A 21,209-nucleotide genomic window follows, 5' to 3' on the forward strand; every position below is an offset into this window, starting at 1 on the left:
AACAGGTTCCGTTCCGGGAGCCCGTTCGCAAGTTCGTTTTGTTCGCAAGTCGAACAAGTAGTAGTATGGAGCGGGATCGCGGGTGGATCCTGCTCCATACAACGTCGGGTGCCGGCTGTTCTTACAGCGGGCACCCGGCGGCAGCAGTTCCGACGAGCCGCGCTGCTTGTCGGAACTGTTAACACTTTAAATACCGCTCTGACAGCGGTATTTAAAGCGTTAACAGTTCTGACGAGCGGCGCGGCTCGTCGGAACTGCTGCCGCCGGGTGCCCGCTGTAAGAAACAGTCGGCACCCGACGTTCAGGGGGCCCGTACAGCGTCCCACGATGAGATCGCGGGACGCTGTGTGGTTGCTAGGCAGCCGGGGACCTCCTGAAAGGCCCCAGGGCTGCCTATGCAGAGTGCCTATCAAGCGCACGGCTTGCTAGGCGCTCTGCATAGACAGCCCTAGGGCCTTTCAGAAGGCCCCCGGCTGCCCAGCAACCGCGATCTGACCGGACAGGCTTCTATCAGGCTTGATAGAAGCCTGCCCGGTCCCTGCACAGCATGATGTAATGCCATAGCATTACATCATACTGTGCAGGACAGATAGTTCGTATCTAGCGAAATTCGTAAGTCGAATGTTCGCAAGTCGGGGACTATCTGTACTTACTTCTTCAGACGATCTGCGCCGCTCCTGCAGACTGTCACTCCTTCCTGGTCCACGGACTAAAGCTTTCTCTATGAAAGGCTTGAAATCCCCGCCTCCAGAAACACGGCCAATCACAGCAATTCAATGACATCACTGTCATTGGCTGTGATTGGCTGAAGGCACGTGTGTTTCTGGAGGCGTGGATTTAAAGCCTTTCGTAGAGAAAGCAATGCTCTGCCGGGAACCAGGAGGGAGCGACAGCCTGCAGGAGCACCGCAGAACACCAGGAAGGAGTGACAGTCTACAGGAGCGGCGCAGATCGTCTGAAGAAGTGAGTAATGCTTTTTATTCTTTGCTCCACTGTATTGCCGGCGTATAAGGTGACAGTTGGGGGGTCGTCTTATACACCCCGTCGCCTTATACGCCGGTATATATTTTTAGTGTATCACATTTCTGGATGAATTGCAGGGAAGGGGTTATATATTTAACCCCTTCCCGACCATTCATCCTGCGATCGCCGGCAGCCCATTGCATTCAGTGGAACCTGCTGTATTGCTGGTTCCATTGAATTCAATGGGCAAACATTGTTCTTCTCTGCCACAGCTGTTACAGCTGTGGCAGAAAAGAAGGATTTGTCTTCTATATGTTCTCAATGGGGTCGGCGCTGCTGCCGCCGGCCCCACTGAGTGCATATAGAGACGATTTATGGCCTTTAGAAGGACCGTTGGGGTTCTTGAAGCCTACAATACACCTAACACTCTCCCTATAACAGCTCCAACACGATACCACTTTCCCTGAACTAATGTCAGAATACATTCGTAGCGAGCCGCGGGAAGGGCAGATTTCAATACTCGGGTGACACCTTATCTCCCCAGCCACTCACAGCAGGGGGGTGGTATAGGGCTTGAACGTCACAGGGGGAAGTTGTAATGCCTTCCCTGTCTTTCAATTGGCCAGAAAAGCGCGCTAACGTCTCACAGAGGAAAGTGAAAGTAACCCGAACACCGCGTGGTGCTCGTTACGAGTAACGAGCATCCCGAACACCCTAATATTCGCACGAATATCAAGCTCGGACAAGTACGTTCGCTCATCTCTAATCTTTATTCCTTCAAAGTGAATAAAATAGTGACGTTTCGACTGTCTAACAGCAGTCTTTGTCAAGCTCACAGATACAGTATAATTCTTATCCTTTTATCAGACCACACACCAATGAAATCACACCACATCCAATTAGCCTTATTAAAAACATATGTGCAGTGCTACCCCCATTCTGTACCTCCTTCAGATTGCTCTCAAAATTTGTCCTCCATCTTCTTGGTGTGTGAGATGTGTCACTGTGCATGTGCGGGAGTATGTGAGTCTGAAGGAGGTACAGGCGTATCTAACAGTCTACCCTATATGTGTCTCGAAGCGCTAGAGGCTTGGGGGTTCCTAATATCATAAAATATTACCATGCAGCTCAACTAGCACAATTAACCTCAATTTTTTCCTGTCATGATAGACCTCAATGGATATCTATCAAGACGCAGGCAGTTTCCTCCCAATCATTGGAAGGTATATTTTGACATAGAAAGGAATACAAAAATGCAATCTTAAACCCTGTCCCGTTCTCTTCCTTAGTGCTCTGGGATAGATTATGGAATAGATATAGCCTGATATCTAAATAGCTCCCTATGTCCACTATATTTGGTAATCCTGCCTTTCCCTGTGGTATGAACAAAACTGACTTTGGATGGTGGATAGCCAGAGATCTTACCAGAATGATTGATTTTGTGGATAGATTAGGCTTCAGACAATTTGAGTTCTTTTGTGCTGTTCACTCCATTCCAAATGGGGAGATTTTTTTGACTACAGCAAATTAAGCATTATGTATTGGCCCTTACCGAAAATAGATTAAATCTGTCTGAATTATCTTTTGTAGCACAAATGCCAAGGGCCCTGAAATAACTGCCAAATTGTACTCCAACTTCATAATACCCAAGGATAAACTCCCCTACATTAGGAGATGGGAAGAGGTACTAGGTAAGGAATTGCCAATTTCAGAGTGGCATAAAATTGTCATATTGACTGCAAAATTTCTATTAACGTATTAATTACAAAAGCAGGTTATAAACTTCTAATGTGTTGGTATTTTGTTCCTAAGAGAATCTCCAGCATTTCCAGGGACGTCAGGCATGTTTTCGGGGATTCGGAGGGGTGGGTACCTTTCTACATATCTGGTAGAGCTGCAGTAGACTTTGCAGGTTCTGGATTCAGGTATGCACTCATATATTCCATTACTAATATTTTGTTACAAAAATCGTCCTGGGAAGCTTAACTGGGCAAACTTAATCCTTACATCCCAAAACTCATTCATAAATGGATATCCTATTGTTTCCTAGCTGCGCACATAGCATTAGCAATCGCTCACTTCTGGAGGGAAACATCGGTTAGTGTTGATTTAATTAAAACCAAATTGTCATGGATTATGGTCAATGAGAAACTGGTGGCTATCCTCTTAGACCATGAAACGGTATATGAAAAAAATCTAGTCGTCTTGATATCAATACTCGCTCACTATGCGCCTATGGAACCCAACAGCCAGATCTTTGACCTTCCCAGGGGAATCTAGCTTACCATCAAGTATATCCTGTACCCCCCCCCCCCCCCGAAACACCCAACAGATTTAGGAAGTTCTTATTGATGGAGTTAATTAACAGAGGAGTTCACTTTGCCTTGCCAACACAAGTGCACTGATTTGACAAGCTACAAGCAGGAGCGTAGCTATAGAGGGTGCAGGGGGTGCGATTGCACCTGGGCCCAGGAGCCTTAGGGGGCCCATAAGGCCTCTCCTCTCCATATAGGGAGCCCAGTACTATGAATAAAGCATTATAGTTGGGGGCCCTGTTACAGGTTTTGCATTGGGGCCCAGAAGCTTCAAGTTATGTCTCTGTGCAGCATGGTTTACGTACGGGTACGGGTACAGAAACAGATAGAGGGGGGGCCCAGCTCACGTTTTGCATCAGGGCCCCTGAGCCTTTAGTTACGCCCCTGGCTGCAAGCACAGCCCAACTCCCTTCACGCCATGATCTTCCCCTTATGTGTTTTCCCCACTGTCTTCTATACTTGTCTTTCTCTAAATAAAATAGAATCAGCCCCTACTTAGGCTGATTCTATGTTATTGTTCTATGGGTGTTTCTAATAAATGAACAGAACTTTGAATTATACTTTATTTTACTCTGTAAGAAGTATTACATGATATGTAATTCTGGACATTTGCTCAACTTTGTAACCCCCTAACTTTATTCATGAATGTAACGTTGAAAGTCATGATTAATGTTTTGACCTTTCTAAGGTCCATAATCGATAACATTTTGTTAAACAAAGTACAGTTTGATAATGATACAACTTCCATTAGTTTCTAATTCTATATTAGGTAGACTAGCTAACTAACTAGAGCATCCTGTTACTTTTAAATTCCTCTGGATGGCACAATTTCATAATGCATGTATTGACCTCTTGATGTATTGTTTGTTGCTGCCATTTTGGCTTACATGCATGTTCTGCTTATGGGCTTCAGTATATTGCTTTGATTTGTAATGGTGAGTGGCAACAATATAAAAAAGCAAAATATAATATAAAGCTTTTGAGTGATCACAGGTGCGTGAAAATGTCTCATTTTCCATCTCATGAACTTCAAAATCTTCTGTTTTGTAAAGCAGCTTTATTCAGGTTGTATTGACCATGACCTAGATATACTGCGCTGGCAGAAGCTGCACGTCACTCACACATCTCAGTCCGCAGTAGCTGAAAGTGTTTGCAGAGATTAGCATAATACTTAACTGTCTTCATCTATTGCCAGCAGGACCATGTTGAGGCTTTGCAGGATCTGCTTCTCATCTTCACCATCCACTCCACAAAGTTTGAGGCACTCCAAATGCTGGCACAGACTCTCAGCATGGCACACAGCAGCCCCTTCAGAAATAGTTGGCTTTATATGTTCCTCCGGCACTAAAAGGATTAGATTAAGTCATTAAAACAAACCATTAGTAAATACCTACATCCTGGATAACATTAATTAGAAAGCAATTACTTTAATTCTGCATTCTCACTTGTATGCGCACATCTTTAATGCACTTCCACATTTCAGCATTTCCGACATGTTTTAAGAGCAGTTAAAGCTTATAAAGCCGCTATCTATCTTAAAAGGGTGTCTGATGTTAACGATAAGTTGCAAGTGTCCTCTAAAAGAGCGGATCAATGTTGGACATACTGTATACTTACCAACCTTTAAAACACAAATCACGGAACCTTTTTGTGCTGCCCATGTTCTAGCTGGAATACGTCCAAAATGCCAAGATACTCCCTATGTTAACACAAATAAACCCTGCACCTCTTGGACTATCCCTAAAGACTGTTGGGGCAGTTAAACATCTGCATCGGAACCTCCGGCTGGAGATATCTATGAGTGATGCGCAGTGTCATTATAATATTCGTGGTTTGGGCAGCCAAATATGGGCTCCAAACCGCCCATCATGCTAAATGTGTTTTACTTACAGCCTGCCAACCCTCCCATGCAGCCAATTCAGGGGGTTGGAGGAACGGAAGTGCATGTTGTGCTACAGCGAAGGCTGTAATAATTTTCCCGCCTCTGTTTCAGAGCAGAGAGAATTGCTTTGTCCGGTATCATATAGTGATGCCGCCGTCTGCTCCCATGAAGCACCGACATAGTGGCTTGATTCATCAGGGCTGCAAATGGAGGAGGAAGAGGATGGGAAGGCTGGTCTTCCTCCATATCTTCCTATAGCCATAAGAAATTGGGGGGGGGGGGGGGGGCAGAGATTACATATCTTATATAGGGGTCTTCACTGAGGATCGGGGTTCAGGGGCTGTATACATCATTTTGTGCAAAGCACATTATGTAATTAAAGGGATAGTCATGGGGAAAAAAATGAATAATAAAATAACCAAATGCACCATACTGTAAGATCCCCCATTGCTGCTCCAGCACTAATGCTCCTGTTTCCCCCACAGGTAAGTGGAGCCTTCATGGGAGATTACAGGAGCATCAACGCTGGAGCTGCGGAGATATCACTGGTAAGTAGTCCTTGTTCTGTTATTTGTACATATATTCTCCAGATGGATATTTTTTATTACCCGGACAACCCCAATGTGTCCCATGTAAATGCTGTGTGCGCCATGTTTTCCTTGTGTAAATGCTGTGTGCGGCATGTGTCCCATGTGTAAAGGATGTGTCCCATGAATAGCACCTGTGATTGTCCAACTGCAACTTCCAGCATATAGTTAGAGCTGCAGACCTTCAGTTGTAAAAGTCTACAGCTTTCAAGATATTCTGGGAGTTCTAGTTTCCCAACAAATTTACAGAAAATTTACCACTAGTCGTAAAACCATGTAATGATAAGTGTTACTGTCAGGGCTCCTTCACAGAAGTGTTTTATAGCGGCTATAAACGATGAAAATTGCGACCATCTGAAGCATTGGATTCCAATGCACTTGTTCAGATGGGTGATTTTTTTTAGTGTAGAAAATTGGCCAGCCAGAAAACATAGCACACAGAGTGGGCATTCCAGCTGGCAGCTTTTACACTGACTGGAAAAGATAGGTCTGGACTAGAGATGAGCGAGCGTACTCGTTAAGGCAAATTACTCGAGCTAGTATCGCCATTTTCGAGTACATGCCTGCTTGCCAGAAAAGATCTCCCTCTCCCCCTGCCTCTCCCCTGCTCACTGACGCAACTCACCGCTCATCCCCGCCGGCCCCCGAATCTTTTCGGGCAAGCAGGTATGTACTCGAAAATGGCAATACTCACTCGAGTAATTTATCTTAACGAAAACGCTCACTCATCTCTAGTCTGGACCTATCTCTGGCCAGAATACGCCAACTGGTTCCATAGACTCCTATGGGAGCCCCTGAGAGCTGTGGGAAAAGGGAGGTGGGAGGGAGTTTAGCAGTGGCGTTTAGCATCTGCCCCTTGATTGCTGCTGGCAAAGGGAGGGTGCGAGACAGGACGGGAGATTAGCACGCTAGCTCTACTAAGCTCCCGCCCCCTACCCTTGCCGGCAGCAGGCAAGGGGCAGAGAGGGGGTGAGAGTTTAACACACTAGCACCTGCCCCCTCCCTTTGCTGGCAGCTGACAAGGGGTGGAGGGGGGGGGGATTTTATCAGAGCCCGATGGTATGAATGGGCATTAACCCTTTGCAATCCAATTTTGGATTCAGGGTTTCCTAGGGGGCTTTCTCTTTCTGCCATTATACAATGGCGCCATCTGCTGGTTAGAGCCAGTACTGCTGTATGTGACATGCTGGAGAGGCCCCTGGCAACAGAGCGGCCAGTATTCTACAGTAAGAATACCCTGCCGGACGTCTTCTGACATCGGAACTGTACAGCCCTCAATCAGAATGTCTTTAGATGTCAGACAGTGGATTGGAAAGGGTTAAAATGGGAGATGCAGCTACGGCTCAGTCATGGCTGCTTCTCGTTCATGCAAATTTTCGGCCACGACGCGGGCATCTGAGGATTGCAATGCCCGTGTGAAGGACCCCTTAACTGTTGATACAGTGAGGAAGGAGGGAAAATGGTGAAGAACCCAGTGTCTCTGGTGTGCTCAATCCGCCACTGATGATTAGTTGCTGTGATTGATTCCCTAGAGTGGCCTCTGTCACTCATGTATTATAATGGAATCTGTTTTCATGAAAAGCTAATGACATATACAGTACTGTGCTGAAGTTTTAGGCAGGTGTGGAAAATGCAGCAAAGTAAGAATTGTTTTCAAAAATAGAAGGTGTCTGATTCCAAATTTTTTCTGCAGCAGAACGACAACCCCAAACATCCAGCCAATGTCATTAAGAACTATCTTCAGCGTAAGGAAGAACAAGGAGTCCTGGAAGTGATGATATGGCCCCCCTGAGTCCTGATCTAACATAATCCAGTCTGTCTGGGATTACATGAGGAGACAGGATTGGAGCCAGCCGACATCCACATAAGATCTGTGCTTAGTTCTCCAGGATGTCTGGAACAAACTCCTTACTAAGTTCCTTCAAAAACTGTGTGCAAGTGTTACTAAAAGAACTGATGCTGTTGTGAAGGTTAAAAGTGGCACACCAAATACTGATGGGATTTACATTCCTCATTTGTTCAGTCACATTGTATTTTGTTAATCGACAAAAAAAACTATTAAAACTTCTATTTCTGAAAGCATATTTTTCCACACCTGCCTAACACCTTTGCACAGTACTGTATGTTAAACAGATGCCACTCTAGCCTATGGGTGATGGATGCCACTGTGATATATCCATTACAGCTTGTATTTACCATACAGGTCAGGAGATTTTACTGGCAAATATAGTAAACGCAGGCAAAAATGCGGTGCGACCCGACTAAACTTGTAAATGGTTAGTTCTGCTCTCAGATGAGAAGTGCTACAATTGTATCCAGTCTAGGCGCTGCCCTGTATGGCCCCCTGCACACGCAGAATTTCCGCCCGTGCCCGCCTGCATGGGATTGCATTACACAATGCAATCCTATGCACACAGCCATGATTTGTCCACATGAAATCACGCACGGAAAACAAATCGCAGCATGTTCTATTAGGCCCGCACAGAAATGTCACTGGTAACAGGCCGGCTCTGCTTTGCGCAGGGGCACGGGTCCGCATCCCGCTGCGAGAATTCTCGCAGCGAAATCCGACTCAACCGTCTGCATGCAGCCTACATCAGCAACAGCTGCACAAATCTTTCTGCTAGCTTGCTACAATGGGGCGTATTTACTAATACTGTACTGTCTAAAGCACAGTGCAAACATAGACCAGACAGTCTCTAAATCACTATCACTTAATGGTAAGTCTGTTGAATTATCAGACTGCCTAGTTAAACCACCTATTTAGTTTAGGCAAATAATTACACCAAAAATTTTACGCAATTCACAGCAATTGGTGTAATTTAGGCCATGCCGTCTTTTTTTTTTGTTGTTTTTTTACAAAGGAGCACACGTTTATGGGACACAGCAAAAAAGTGTCCAAAAGTGTCTAAAATACATAGTGGTGCAAAGCATATTTGACAGTCTTCTGGCACAATTTACACCAGAAAACTGTTGAATTTTCAGAATTTTTAGAAAATCAGCCCCAGTGTATTATTCTCTATACTGGGCAGTTTAGCTCAGAGAGCATTTTCTAGACTGCCCACTGATACATAATGAGTCTGGCTCACAGCTGAGAATTGGATGTGCTTGTATTTAGTCTAGGTAATGTTCTCGGAGCTAAACAGCCTTGGCTTCAAAATTATACATTGTAGCCAGTGATCACAGGGCTTTGTGCAGTTCCTGCAGTTGTATTCAGCTCACAGAGCACTGTCTAGAATGGATAAACCTGTATCCAGCTGGCAGTAGGACTTGCTTTGTACGGGTTTACTATTTTGAATGTAAACAGCAAGCAAATAGTAAAGGAACACGAAGTATAGAAAGTTGTATAACTATTATACAGCAATTGCATTTTATCTGCATAAGGCTTAATTCACACGGGTGCAACGGTTTTCAGTTGGCCATGTCATGGCCACAGTATGGCAGAAAATCGCAAAAAACGAGGCAGCTGTGACCAAGTCACAGTTACAACTCCCGTTTTAGCGCCCATTCAGATGGCCAAATCTGCAGTTCATATACACTGCAACCTCAGGATACCTTCGGCTGGGCGGTGGGAGTTTCCCACCACCTTTCCGACACTTTTTTGCCCTCTCTCCACATATTGCCAGCTTAGGACAAGGGAAGGGATGAGAGTGTAGCAGAGCTAGTCTCACCCCCTCTCTCCTCCAGCTTATGGGAGCTGCCAGCAAGGGGGAGAGGGCGGGTCTTAAGCACACTAACTCCCACCCCACCCTACCCCCCCCCCATTGCAGACAGCTGGCAATGGGCAGAGAGGGGGAGGAAAGGGGAGGGAGTTTAGCAGTCATGCTGCTAAACTCCCTCTCACCTCTCTTCTCTGGCAGCAGTCATAGGCTCTCATAGGAGCCTTTGGCAGCGGCTGCTGTACTGAAGCTGAAGATAGAGCAATCTTTTCTGGACGGAGTAAAAACGTCTGCCTGGAATGTGCACCATATGCACTATCTTTGCTGGCCAGACGTTTTTACGCACTGAAAATATGCCCATTTGAACTGATGCATTGGTAACCAATGCATCAAATGGGTAGCGTATATCTGCTGCCTATGAAACGTGCCCGATATACGCTTGTGTGAATGAGCCCTTAAGCCCCAATGCACACAGGCATATTTGCACTGCGGAATCCGGAGCAGGCGTCCACCTCCGGATTCCACAGAAAAAAATACTGCCCATAAACATGCTATGGAAAATAACTTTTCCATATCCACGAGGGAAAATCAATTGCCATTTTCCGCTCGCAGAGGGAAAATCGCAGCATGTCCTATTCCAGCGAGGAATCCATGTGGATGGCTTCAATGCCATTGCGGAAGGGTCGCCATGTCATCGCCTAGCAACTGAGCAGTACTTTCTGTACTGCGCATATGCACCGAAGCGCTAGCCGGCACATCCATTAGAATTCCGTCTCGTTGTTCTGTTTTGAAGCAGAGAAACCGAATTAATATAAGAACAAGCATCCCTTTTTTCCTAATCGACTTTAATGATTTAAAAATAGAAAAAATGGAAAGCAAACGAAAAGCTTTCAGTTTACTCCGATTCCATTAGTTTCTGTTTTTTTAACTGAACACATAATGCTGCAGACTGCAATGGGGAAAAAAATCAAGCAGTTTATTGTCAGTTTAATTGTGTTTCTCTGCTCTAAAAATGGAACAGAGAGACGGAATTGTAACTGACAGTCTACATAAAGTGTGACTGTACCCTAATCGGGATCAGAATGTTGGGACAAGAAGCACATATGTTTTTTTTAAGTTTTGTACAATTTTCGACCACGTAAAAGCGCCCGGCCGGCCAAGATAGCACATTTTGGCTGGGCACTTCTATGCCAGCAAAGAAAGATAGTTCAGGAACTATCTTCCTTCCCGGAATACATCGTCCGCTGCATAGACTCCTATGGGAGCCTATGACAGCTGCCAGAAAAGGGAGGTGGGAGGGAGTTTAGCAGCGTGACTGCTAAGCTTCCTCCCTCTTCTCTCCTCCTCTCCGCCCCTTGCTGGCTGTTTGCAATGGGAGGGGCGGGATGGGAGCAGAGGTAGTTGCTAAGCTCCCGCCCCGTCCCGCCCCGTCCCGCCCCCTCCTATTACTGGCTGCCGACAAGGGGCATAGAGGGGTGGGAGCTTAGCACACTAGCTCTCGCCCCGTCCTGCCTCCTCCCCTTGCCGACAGCCGGCGAGGGAATGGAAGGGCAAACGGTTTAGCAGAGCTTGCGCCAGGCTCAAGCTGTCTGAATGGACACACAAATGTTAGAATTGTGCACCTGTTCATGCGTTTTTACGTCACCGGCAGGCGAACGTAAAAACGCTGACGCCCGTGGGAATAAACCCTGAATCCAATATCACTGTAATTGTAGTAATCTGCAGAAAAAAGTTTGTATATCATTTTTCCCACATTCTGAATGCCACAAAACCAAGACTCCATCACAACAAAAAAAACGGCACAATTGCTTCTTTTTATCATGTCACCCAACTTAGAATTTTTTAGTTTTTCAATTCATTGCATAGTATATTAACACATTCAATATTATGTGAGTTGCATTAATCTCACACCAGTTTTGAGCCCGCTGCCTCGTGAAACATATACAGCCCTCACATCTCTTTACCTTGGGAGCCACGTTCTACGTGACACTGTAAACAATCACTGAAAACGGCCACATACTTACTGACACGGGAGGGTAAACATGTATACCGCCTCAGCATGCGGGCAGCCATACTGCCAAATGATATTGCTGCACATACTTATGGGGTATGATTGAGGTAATTACGTGCAGTTTTTATGAGCACTAGGGATGAGCGAGCGTACTCGGAAAAGCACTACTCGCTCGAGTAATTTGCTTTATCCGAGTATCGCTGTGCTCGTCCCTGAAGATTCGGGTACCGGCACGGAGCGGGGAGCTGCAGGGGAGAGCGGGGAGGAACGGAGGGGAGATCTTTCTCTCCCTCTCTCCCGCCCGCTCTCCCCTGCTCCCCGCTGCGACTCACCTGTCAGCCGCAGCGGCACCCGAATCTTCAGGGACGAGCACAGCGATACTCGGATAAAGCAAATTACTCGAGCGAGTAGTGCTTTTTTGAGTACGCTCGCTCATCTCTAATGAGCACCCTTTCATCTCAGTAAAGGTTCACACACACTTGCATTTTCTTAACGCTGCGTTGATGCTGTGTTTTTTAACGCAATTGTCTAATGTTAAAAACGCATCGCTCAGAAATTGCAAAGCACCAACTTGTGATGTGTTTTTAATATTAGAAAGTCCCATTGACAATCGCATTAAAAAAACACTGTATTAATGCAGCATTAAAAAGTGTGTAGGAGCCCTAAGTCCCAGAATGATGCGTTTCTATCCTTTATCTTTTTATCAAGGCTTTGGATATCAAATGCTGATACATAAAACTTTAATCACTGTCAATACATTAAACTGGAAGCCAACCTGAAGTTAGTATCCCTCCATATACTGATATAGATCCACTTGTTGGGGCACTTATCTGATACTACAAGGTTGGGCAAAAGTAAGTACAATACCTATTAATATTTATATTTTGTATGTAAGGCCTATTTTCCTGCTCTTGAAGTTGTATGATGAAATGCATCACTATTTGGCCATCTTCATGATAAAGCACCTACCGATTGACGCCTGTCACAATTATTTTCCTTAAATTTAGAAAGATGAATCTTGAGGCATATGAAACCGTCAGGGAGATGGAGTAGGGGGATGGGCAAAATTAGTTATGGTTTAAATTGGCGGTTAAAGATCCTGTATCACGTTGTGACGCCACCGTTCCCACACATCGGTATTCTATGCAACAGAGTAATAAACACAGATTTGTGTGTCGTATCTTGGGTCCTAAGGAATGGTTGAGGCCCGGTAAAACTTTACTTGAATAAACTTGAAATAACAGGCAATTACAGGTATTGTTCACTTGCACAAAGTTACAGGAAGCAGCTCAGAGGTTGGGAGGAAACAGAGGAACAATACATCCCTATAGTCCTCGTTATCTATATGTCACCGGTCCTGGAAATCGGGTATACTCCGGAGGAAATAAAAGGTAGGGGTCTCTCCACATAATCCCTGGCAGACAATTATTGAAGAAAGGCTTAGCCTAGATGCACCCGCACATCATCCGCGTGGGTGTCACAATTACGTACCTCTGTGTGGTGATCCTAATGGCGGACTGCCACACAGGAAAAATTATGCCTGTAGTGTGAATGGGTACGCGTTTTAGTAAACTGGGGAAATGCGCTTTCTCTCTCTCTAGTAGGGACTCACTCTTCTCACATCCATTCTCCAGATGCTATGGGTAGTTCCTCTTCTTCCTCCATCTTCACCAACATGGAAGCTAAAGGTGCTTCCATGTCGCTCTGTGTTATCCCTCAGTAGCAGGTAAGATGGAACCCTGCTCCAACACAGATTGAAGACTACCCCTTTCCGCTCTCACACTCGCTTTTATTACCTCACTTGTACCACATGACACAGTAGGAAAGATACATTCAGCAGCAGAGCTGGCAGGCAATACGTTTTACAGGAGTTAACCCCTCAGACACTGCAACTGTGCAACATACAGAAAATTTACATGACAGTTTTGCACAGTGCATCTACATAAGACAATACATGTATGACAATTATGCAGGGGACAAGAAGGTTGTTCTGAGACACTACACATACAGAGGAAGAGTAGAAGATTATTGGCCCTGTATTGCTCTCCATACAATTTGGATGTTATATGGACTGGTAATACTGCCATGTGTACGAGCCTTTAGTTTTTTTTTCTTTACAAATTACAGACTTAATGTGGTTTTTGATTGAACAGGATTTTTTCCAGATCTTTCCTCTGTCTCTTTTTAAAGTCATAGTAAGGCCGGCTTCACACGAGCGTGACGGGCTCCGCCGCGGAATATTCCGCAGTGAAGCCCGTCACGGCACCCCCCAGAGACCCCATACTTACCAGCGGAAGATAGCGTGAAGACGCTTCCCCGCCCACCGCCGTCGCGTCATGTGACACGCCCACCGCGTCACATGACGCAGCCGGCCGTGTCACGTGACGCTCCGGCCGCGTCATATGACGCGGCGGCGGTAGGCGGGAAAGCGTTTTCACGCTATCTTCCGCTGTGTTACAGCGGGAGATAGCGTGAACGGACAGCTTCCATTGACTGCAATGGAAGCCGTCAGCGCGTACACCCGCGGCAAATAAAGCATGCTGCGGGTGAGGATGGGAGATTTCACGGTGCGAAATTCCGCGGTGGAATTCCGCACCGTGAGCATTGAGCTATTAGGTTCAATAGAACCTAATAGCAGGGGGCGACGCAGCGAATTTTTGCTGCGAATTTACGCGGCGTAAATCCGTTCGTGGGAAGGAGGCCTAATATAGTATGTTAGGCTGAAAAAAGACCCTGGTTCATCCAGGTCAGCCTATTACTCCCCAAAGTTAACACAGAGGAAGGCAAAAAAACCTCATTTAAGGGAAAGAAATTCCTTCCCGACTCCAATCTGGCAATCGACCCTTCTGAAGTTATTAATTATTATAATTTATAATATTGTATCGCTCAAGAAAGACGTCTAGACCCCTCTTATACTCTTTTATCAAATTCTCCATCAGCACATCCTCAGGCAGAGAGTACCATAGTCTCACTGCTCTTACGGTAAAGAACCCCCTTCTATGTTGTGTAGAAACCCTCTTTCCTCTAGACATAGAGGGTTCCCCCTTGTTACAGTCACAGTCTTGGGTATAAGTAGATGATGGGAGAGATCTCTGTACTGACCCCTGATATATTTTTTTTGTCGCCATATATATATTTTTTTGTAACGAGACTTGTAATTCATTCTTTTTTCATGGCTCTACGGATTCAGGAACAGAAGTATACATCTCTCCTTTAAACCTTTCCTTTACTTAGGACACCCACTTAGTTTTGGTTGAAAAAATTGGAAGACTTTGCCAAAACTGTACTGTGTCAAGCAGGATTTAAGGTCATCAGGAAAAAATAAATAAGTACTCTCTGAAATTGCTGCAAAATATTGGTAAATGCAGCAATTTAGGAAAAGAAAAACTATAAATCATTATTTTTTTAATTTTTCATACTAAGGGGCCTTCATCTTTCTCTCTCTCTTTGTCCAATCTATATCATGTATTAATAGTATAATTAATGTAAGACATGTGCAGAGTGATTATAATGTAAAAAATCATTATATTGAGCAAATGCTCCTAATCCAGTGCAAATATGTGCAGCAATTTCTCAATTAGCGAGAATTTGCTCACTTGTCGTCAATCAAATCTTTCATGATGACCCAAAAATTATCATTTGTCTGCGTTTAATCCCCCTTGTAAACATGCATCTTCTAATGGGAACAGAACGGGAGACGGGAGGAAAGCAGGCACGGCAAACAATCTCAATTGTGATCAAAATTATGAGAAATCATATGGCTATCATTAGATATAAATGTACGTCTTTACAAAATTACTCTCAAAATTGAAAGGATCTAATTAAAAAAAAAGATTTTTTAGGGTTGTGCCTGCTATTGCAAATATAGCAGAGAGTCAGAATCCCTCCATTTACAAGCAATGTGCAGGGTTAACAAACATAATACAATGCAGGTGCTTTGTGGTGTCTCTGAGGATACATCAGCAGAATCACACCGTATGCACAATGACATGCAAAGTCCTTGAAAAGGTTCCATCTGTTTTGTTGTAGACTCTGTTATATAACTGTACCAAACGCAGGATACAAAACCGTTCTACTCTTATTCAGTGATCTTTTTATCTTTCTTGTCTATGAAAAGCTGCTTCATGCTGGTCAACGTGTTCATCATATCAGTTTGAAGGTCTGGTTTATTTCTTTAAATAATCTAATGCGTCATCTTGATGTAGTATATATAATTTTTAGAGTGCCCCCTGGTTACAGTCACAGTCTTGGGTATCTCTGTACTGTCCCCTGATATATTTATACATAATTATTAGAGTGCCCCCTCGTTACAGTCTTGGGTATAAATAGATGGTGGGAGAGATCTCTGTACTGACCCCTGATATATTTATACATAGTTATTAGAGCACCCCCTTGTTATAGTCCTGGGTATAAATAGATGATAGGAGAGATATCTGTACTGACCCCTGATATATTTATACATAGTTATTAGAGCGCCCCCTTGTTACAGTCCTGGGTATAAATAGATCATGAGCGAGATCTCTGTATTATCCCCTAATATATCTATACATAGTTATTAAAGCGACCCTTTGTTACAATCCTGGGTATAATAAATGATGGGAGAGATCTCTGTACTGACCCCTGATATATTTATACATAGTTATTAGAGCGCCCCCTTGTTACAGTCCTGGGTATAAATAGATCATGAGCGAGATCTCTGTATTATCCCCTGATATATCTATACATAGTTATTAAAGCGACCCTTTGTTACAATCCTGGGTATAATAAATGATGGGAGAGATCTCTGTACTGACCCCTGATATATCTATACATAGTTATTATAGCACCCCCTTGTTACACTCCTGGGTATAATAGATGATGGGAGAGATCTCTGTACTGACCCCTGATATATTCATACATAATGATTAGAGTGCCCCCTTGTTACAGTGCAGGGTATAAATAGATGATAGGAGATATCTGTGTATTGGCCCCTTATTTATTATACATAGTTATTAGAGCACCCGCTTGTTACAGTCCGGGGTATAAATAGATTATGGAAGAGGTCTCTGTATTGCCACCTGATATATTGATTCTAAGTGTTTGTCATAGCCATATTTTTTCTAACCTAAATAAAAATAATATTGATAACCTCTCTGGGTATTGTAGTCCGCTCATTCCATTTATTACTTTAGTTGCCCGCCTTTGTACCCATTCAAGCTTTGATATGTCCTTCTTGAGTACTGGTGCCCCAAACAATATTCCATGTGTGGTCTGACCAGTGACTTGTAAGGAGGAAGAACAATGCTCTCATCATGTGTATCTCTGCACCTTTTTATACATCTCTTATTTGCCTTGGCAACAGTTGCCTCATACTGGCTGCTAGAGTTGAACAAGATAGGGGATAACTATCTGTCGGTTTTTAAAGCTGGGGCACAAACCTATCATGGGTGTTAGGGGTTCAGTGACCCTCTGTATTAGTAGAGCAGTGGTCAAGCAATACTAACCCCTGTGGTATCCCACTATTAATGGGCAACCAACTGGGTATCGTATTGTTAATAGCTATTCTCTGTTTTCTATCACTGAACCAGTTGCTTATCCAATTACAAACATTTTCCTTAGTCCGAGCATTCTTGCTTTATGTACCAACTCGAAGAGGGATGCCCAATAAACTTGCGAACAGCTATAGGAGTTGTCACAGGTGACGCCACCATTACCTTACCCACCGGAAAGACCCTCGGTGGTAAATAAATGAGCCACAGATTGATATAACGTACCTGTGGTCCATGGGAATGATCAGGGCCTGGCAAAACTTTACTTCTAATCAAACACTGGGTGAAAAGGCACAAATTACACAGGACAGATGTGCAGGACAACAAGAATCTTCTGTAGTACCTCTACAAGGGGATCCCAGGGCACAGGATGGCCGTATAGAACAGCAGAATTTTAGTACCTCTACACGGGGATCCCAAAGTACAGGGCGGCCACGTAGGAAAGCGGAATTTTAGTACCGCTACACGGTGATCCCAGAGTACAGGATGGCCACATAGGAAAGCAGCACAAGAGTACCACTAGTACTCACTCCTCCACAGTCACTGGCACAAAGAAGATCAGGAACCGCTCTTCCTCTTCCATTCTTCACCACATGGGAGTTGAAAGTACTGCCATGTGGCTGGAACTCTCTCACAGGAAACCAGAAGAATAGACTCTTACCACATCTAAAACACTCATATTTATGGACAATAAGGACCATGTGACATAACTGATACATTACAAACATCTCCCAGGCTCGTGCAACCCTATAACTCTGCACTTGCTGCAGCTGTGCAATACACATAACAGAATGACCAGACAATTGGCACAGTGCACCTACAAAAGACACGACATGTATGACATTATGTAGGGGGACAGAAATAGATATACAGGGTCACTGCACATTCTGTCTTAGCTATAATTAGAGAATTATGTTGATATGAATCTGTCATATTACATTCCTTGTGAAAAAACAATTGTGCCCCTAGACGAAGTTGTCATTTTGCTGCAAAACTTGGCATGCAGTTACATCTCAGGCAGATATGCAAATGATTAGAGTTGTGGCATGATTAAATGAACGGTCTTGCTACCTGAGGAACTAAAAGTGGTTCCCCCTTGGTCTATTAGAGGCTTTCAGAGGCTCCTTGTGTGTAGTGACCTCTTTCTCCACTTGTCTAGAGCTTGTTGACCACTAGACATGCCTCTATGATGCAATTGACCAGTAGAGAGAATCGTTTGATTGTCTGACAAGCACCAGCAGCTCCAACTGTTTCATTATTTGCCATTGAGAGACAGGAGGCACCATCGTTACACCCCTGTGTCTATTGGAACCGCTTCTAGGCTCTTGGCTGAAGGATATTTAGTGTTACGGTGCTCATTATGCATACGTCCTCTGATATTCACTGTCACCTCTGTTTGCAGTGGTATCCTGAACAACAACACTGGATGCTACGGTGTGGAACCAGGTTGTCTTCAGTTACTAATCCAGGTTTAGTTTGGGCACTGACGATGCCCGTCTTCATGTCTAGAGACCTCAGGATGAATGCCTCAATCCTGCCTTTGCTGTGGAGTAGCACACTGCTCCCTGCAGGTGTGATGGTCTTGGGGGCCATTGCATACGATAGTCAGTCACCCCTAGTAGTGGTACAAGGGACAATGACAGCTCAGTGATATGTTCAGGACATCCTGCAGCCACCTGTGTTGTCTCTCATGGCGGCTTCCAAAAGGCAGAAGGATAATGCTTAGCCGCACAAAGAAGGGAGTCACAGTAATGTTCCCACAACATTGTCACACTTCTGTGGCTGCTCATTTGCCAGATTTATTGCCAATATAACATGTATGGGACCGTCTTGGCACCAACTTCGAGTTTGGACGATCTAGGGGCATAATTACAGCAAAAATGGACCAACAACTACATCTAGGTGAGGTATTGTTTTTGACATAAAGTGTACAAAGGAGAATTTTTGCTTCTAATGAAATTCTACTGAATTCCAAATTGTAATTCCTGTTTTCTTTATAATTTTCCTCTTCATCCCAGCAGTATTTTCGGTGCTGCAGAATGGCAAAGTAGAGATTAATTGCTTCTGACTTTAATAAAATTTTATTCCCAAAGAAGAATCTTTTGCTGAAATCAGTTCTGCCTAGCAGTAAAGTATGTAACTGCTATGGAAATCAAGGCACTGGCTTTCTGAGGGGTTGAATGAAGCCTGATTATTGGCTAATTTGACTCTCTCGAAGAGTTTTGAATTTGCATCAGCATTATGAATGAGCTGACCAGAGAGATTGGAAAGGTTCGTACAGAATGAGGTTTTGTGCTGAGGTTTAGTTAGACTCTGTGATCATTTAGAGCCGAGCTGACAGTAGTATTTAAGGTACTTTGAACTCAACCAACTATTTCTGTTTCTTTAAAGTGGAGAGTTTCTGTCAGATCACGTCCATCAAAGCACTGGAATAGAACCTGTCACCTTCTAAGCTGCTGCTGGTAACTCTTCAAATAAAGTGGTTACTTTGTGGTTTTCTAATATGCATTGAACATTTACATGTCAGCAAGGGAAGTCACTTAGTAACCACAAAGCCTGAAATTGAACTAGCTTTTACTGTCAGACCTCATGAGAAATAGAACTGTCAGTCTCTTTTATTAACTTGTTTACCATAGAGAAAATTATGGGTTGGATCACACTTAATTATATGTATGTCAAGGTTGCCTGTCCATACTTGTTATATACACTTGTAGCATCGTTATATTTTTATTGTATGCATTACTACTGTATAGCATGCATCTGTATATAAAAAGTTCCCGGTGTTTTTGATGCAAGTCTGATTTAGATGCCAAATAAACAACAATATATAGAATAACTCCATTACTACTTACTCACATAATAAAATATCAAATGGTTTGTCAATGCAGTTGTCGGTAGTAATCATAATAATTTAGATTACATTTAGCGTATGTTGACTCATTGCGGGTTTGCTGTGCATTCTCCTCAGTGGAAAATCCCCAAAGAATCCACAGTGACGATCTTGGTGTAGATTCACCACAAATTTTACCTCCTTATTTATTGGAGTTAAATCCATGTTGAAATTCTGCTACACAAGGCTATTTACTCTGCAGATGTTCTCCACAGTGTGTAGATAGGATTTCTTAAGCTCTCATCCACAATGCTTGTACTGGAAATGGGCATTTTCCGCAGATAATTTAGCTATGGAAAATCCACTGCATTTCCAACCAGCGTGAACATATCCTAAGCGTGCGTCAGTATTCATATCTCATATTAAGATAAAGTGGCATCTTCCTCACCTTCCAGCAGTATGAGTAACTGGAAGAAAATGAAATAAGTGCTCCAGTATGCAGGACCACCTTACAAAAGGAAAAAAAAACGAGGCGGTAGAGACACTTATCTTAAGCCATTGAGCTGGTGGCACAACTCACTAAAATGCTTAAAGGCTGCTGCCACCTCCAAGCTGGACCAATGTGGAGCACGTATGTGCATAATAAAAGTAGAAGAAAACTCGGAGAATCCAGGAAGCTACTGAGAACCAGATCACAGTCCAGAGATGAGGCCAGAAGAAGGCCAAAATGCATTGCCCTTTAACCAAATAAACTTGTTATCCTCATCCCTGGACTGTGATCTGGTTCTCAGCAGCATCTTGGATTCTCCTTCTGCTTTCTTTGTACTTCCATCATTGTATGTGTATGGCCAGATTCAAGAGATTTTCTGTGACTATAATATTGATGGCCTGTCATTAGGTGAATAGGCCTGAGCTGCAATACCAGGCAAAGCTATTACTGAATGTATGGTTTTTGCTAGATAAACAATGACGGAGACATAAAAACTTGCTGGAGTTCCACAACTCCTTCAATCAGCTGATCAACAGGGGTTCTGGGAGTTGAACCCCCACCAATTTCATAAGGATTATCACGCTGAACTCTGTAGAAACAAAACCCCCAAAACAATGATGTAATTGCATTTTGTTTTCCATTTTACCCCATTAAAATTTTTTTAAAGCTTTTTAACATGTTACATTAAATGGTACCATTTAATGTAACTATTAAAAATAAAATTTGTCCCACAAAAAACGAGCCTTAATACAACTGTGTTAATGGAAAAATAAAATTATGCCTCTTGAAACATAGAGATGAACAAGTGAAGACCTAAAAGAGTCTGGTCCCTTAAGAGGTTAATAGCACTTGATCATGTTCTAGAGAACTCAGTGCAACTATTGGTTTCTGTAGGTACTATCTAATGCATCATTTTACATGCAGCAATAACAGTTTATTACAGA

The 21,209-nt window shown here is 43.7% G+C and overlaps 1 protein-coding gene across 1 annotated transcript in view; it reads right to left on the reverse strand.

Annotated features, from left to right (window-relative positions):
* Nucleotides 1-21,209, reverse strand: part of LOC136624795 (rap1 GTPase-GDP dissociation stimulator 1-A-like) — a 117,976-nt gene that overhangs the window by 62,388 nt on the left and 34,379 nt on the right. Inside the window, exon 2 of the mRNA XM_066598731.1 lies at nucleotides 4,455-4,622. Coding sequence (XP_066454828.1) covers nucleotides 4,455-4,622 — 168 coding nt within the window. The remainder of the gene's footprint in view (nucleotides 1-4,454; nucleotides 4,623-21,209) is intronic.

The sequence above is a fragment of the Eleutherodactylus coqui genome, chromosome 4 (assembly GCF_035609145.1).
Source record: "Eleutherodactylus coqui strain aEleCoq1 chromosome 4, aEleCoq1.hap1, whole genome shotgun sequence".
In the NCBI taxonomy this organism is placed as follows: domain Eukaryota; kingdom Metazoa; phylum Chordata; class Amphibia; order Anura; family Eleutherodactylidae; genus Eleutherodactylus; species Eleutherodactylus coqui.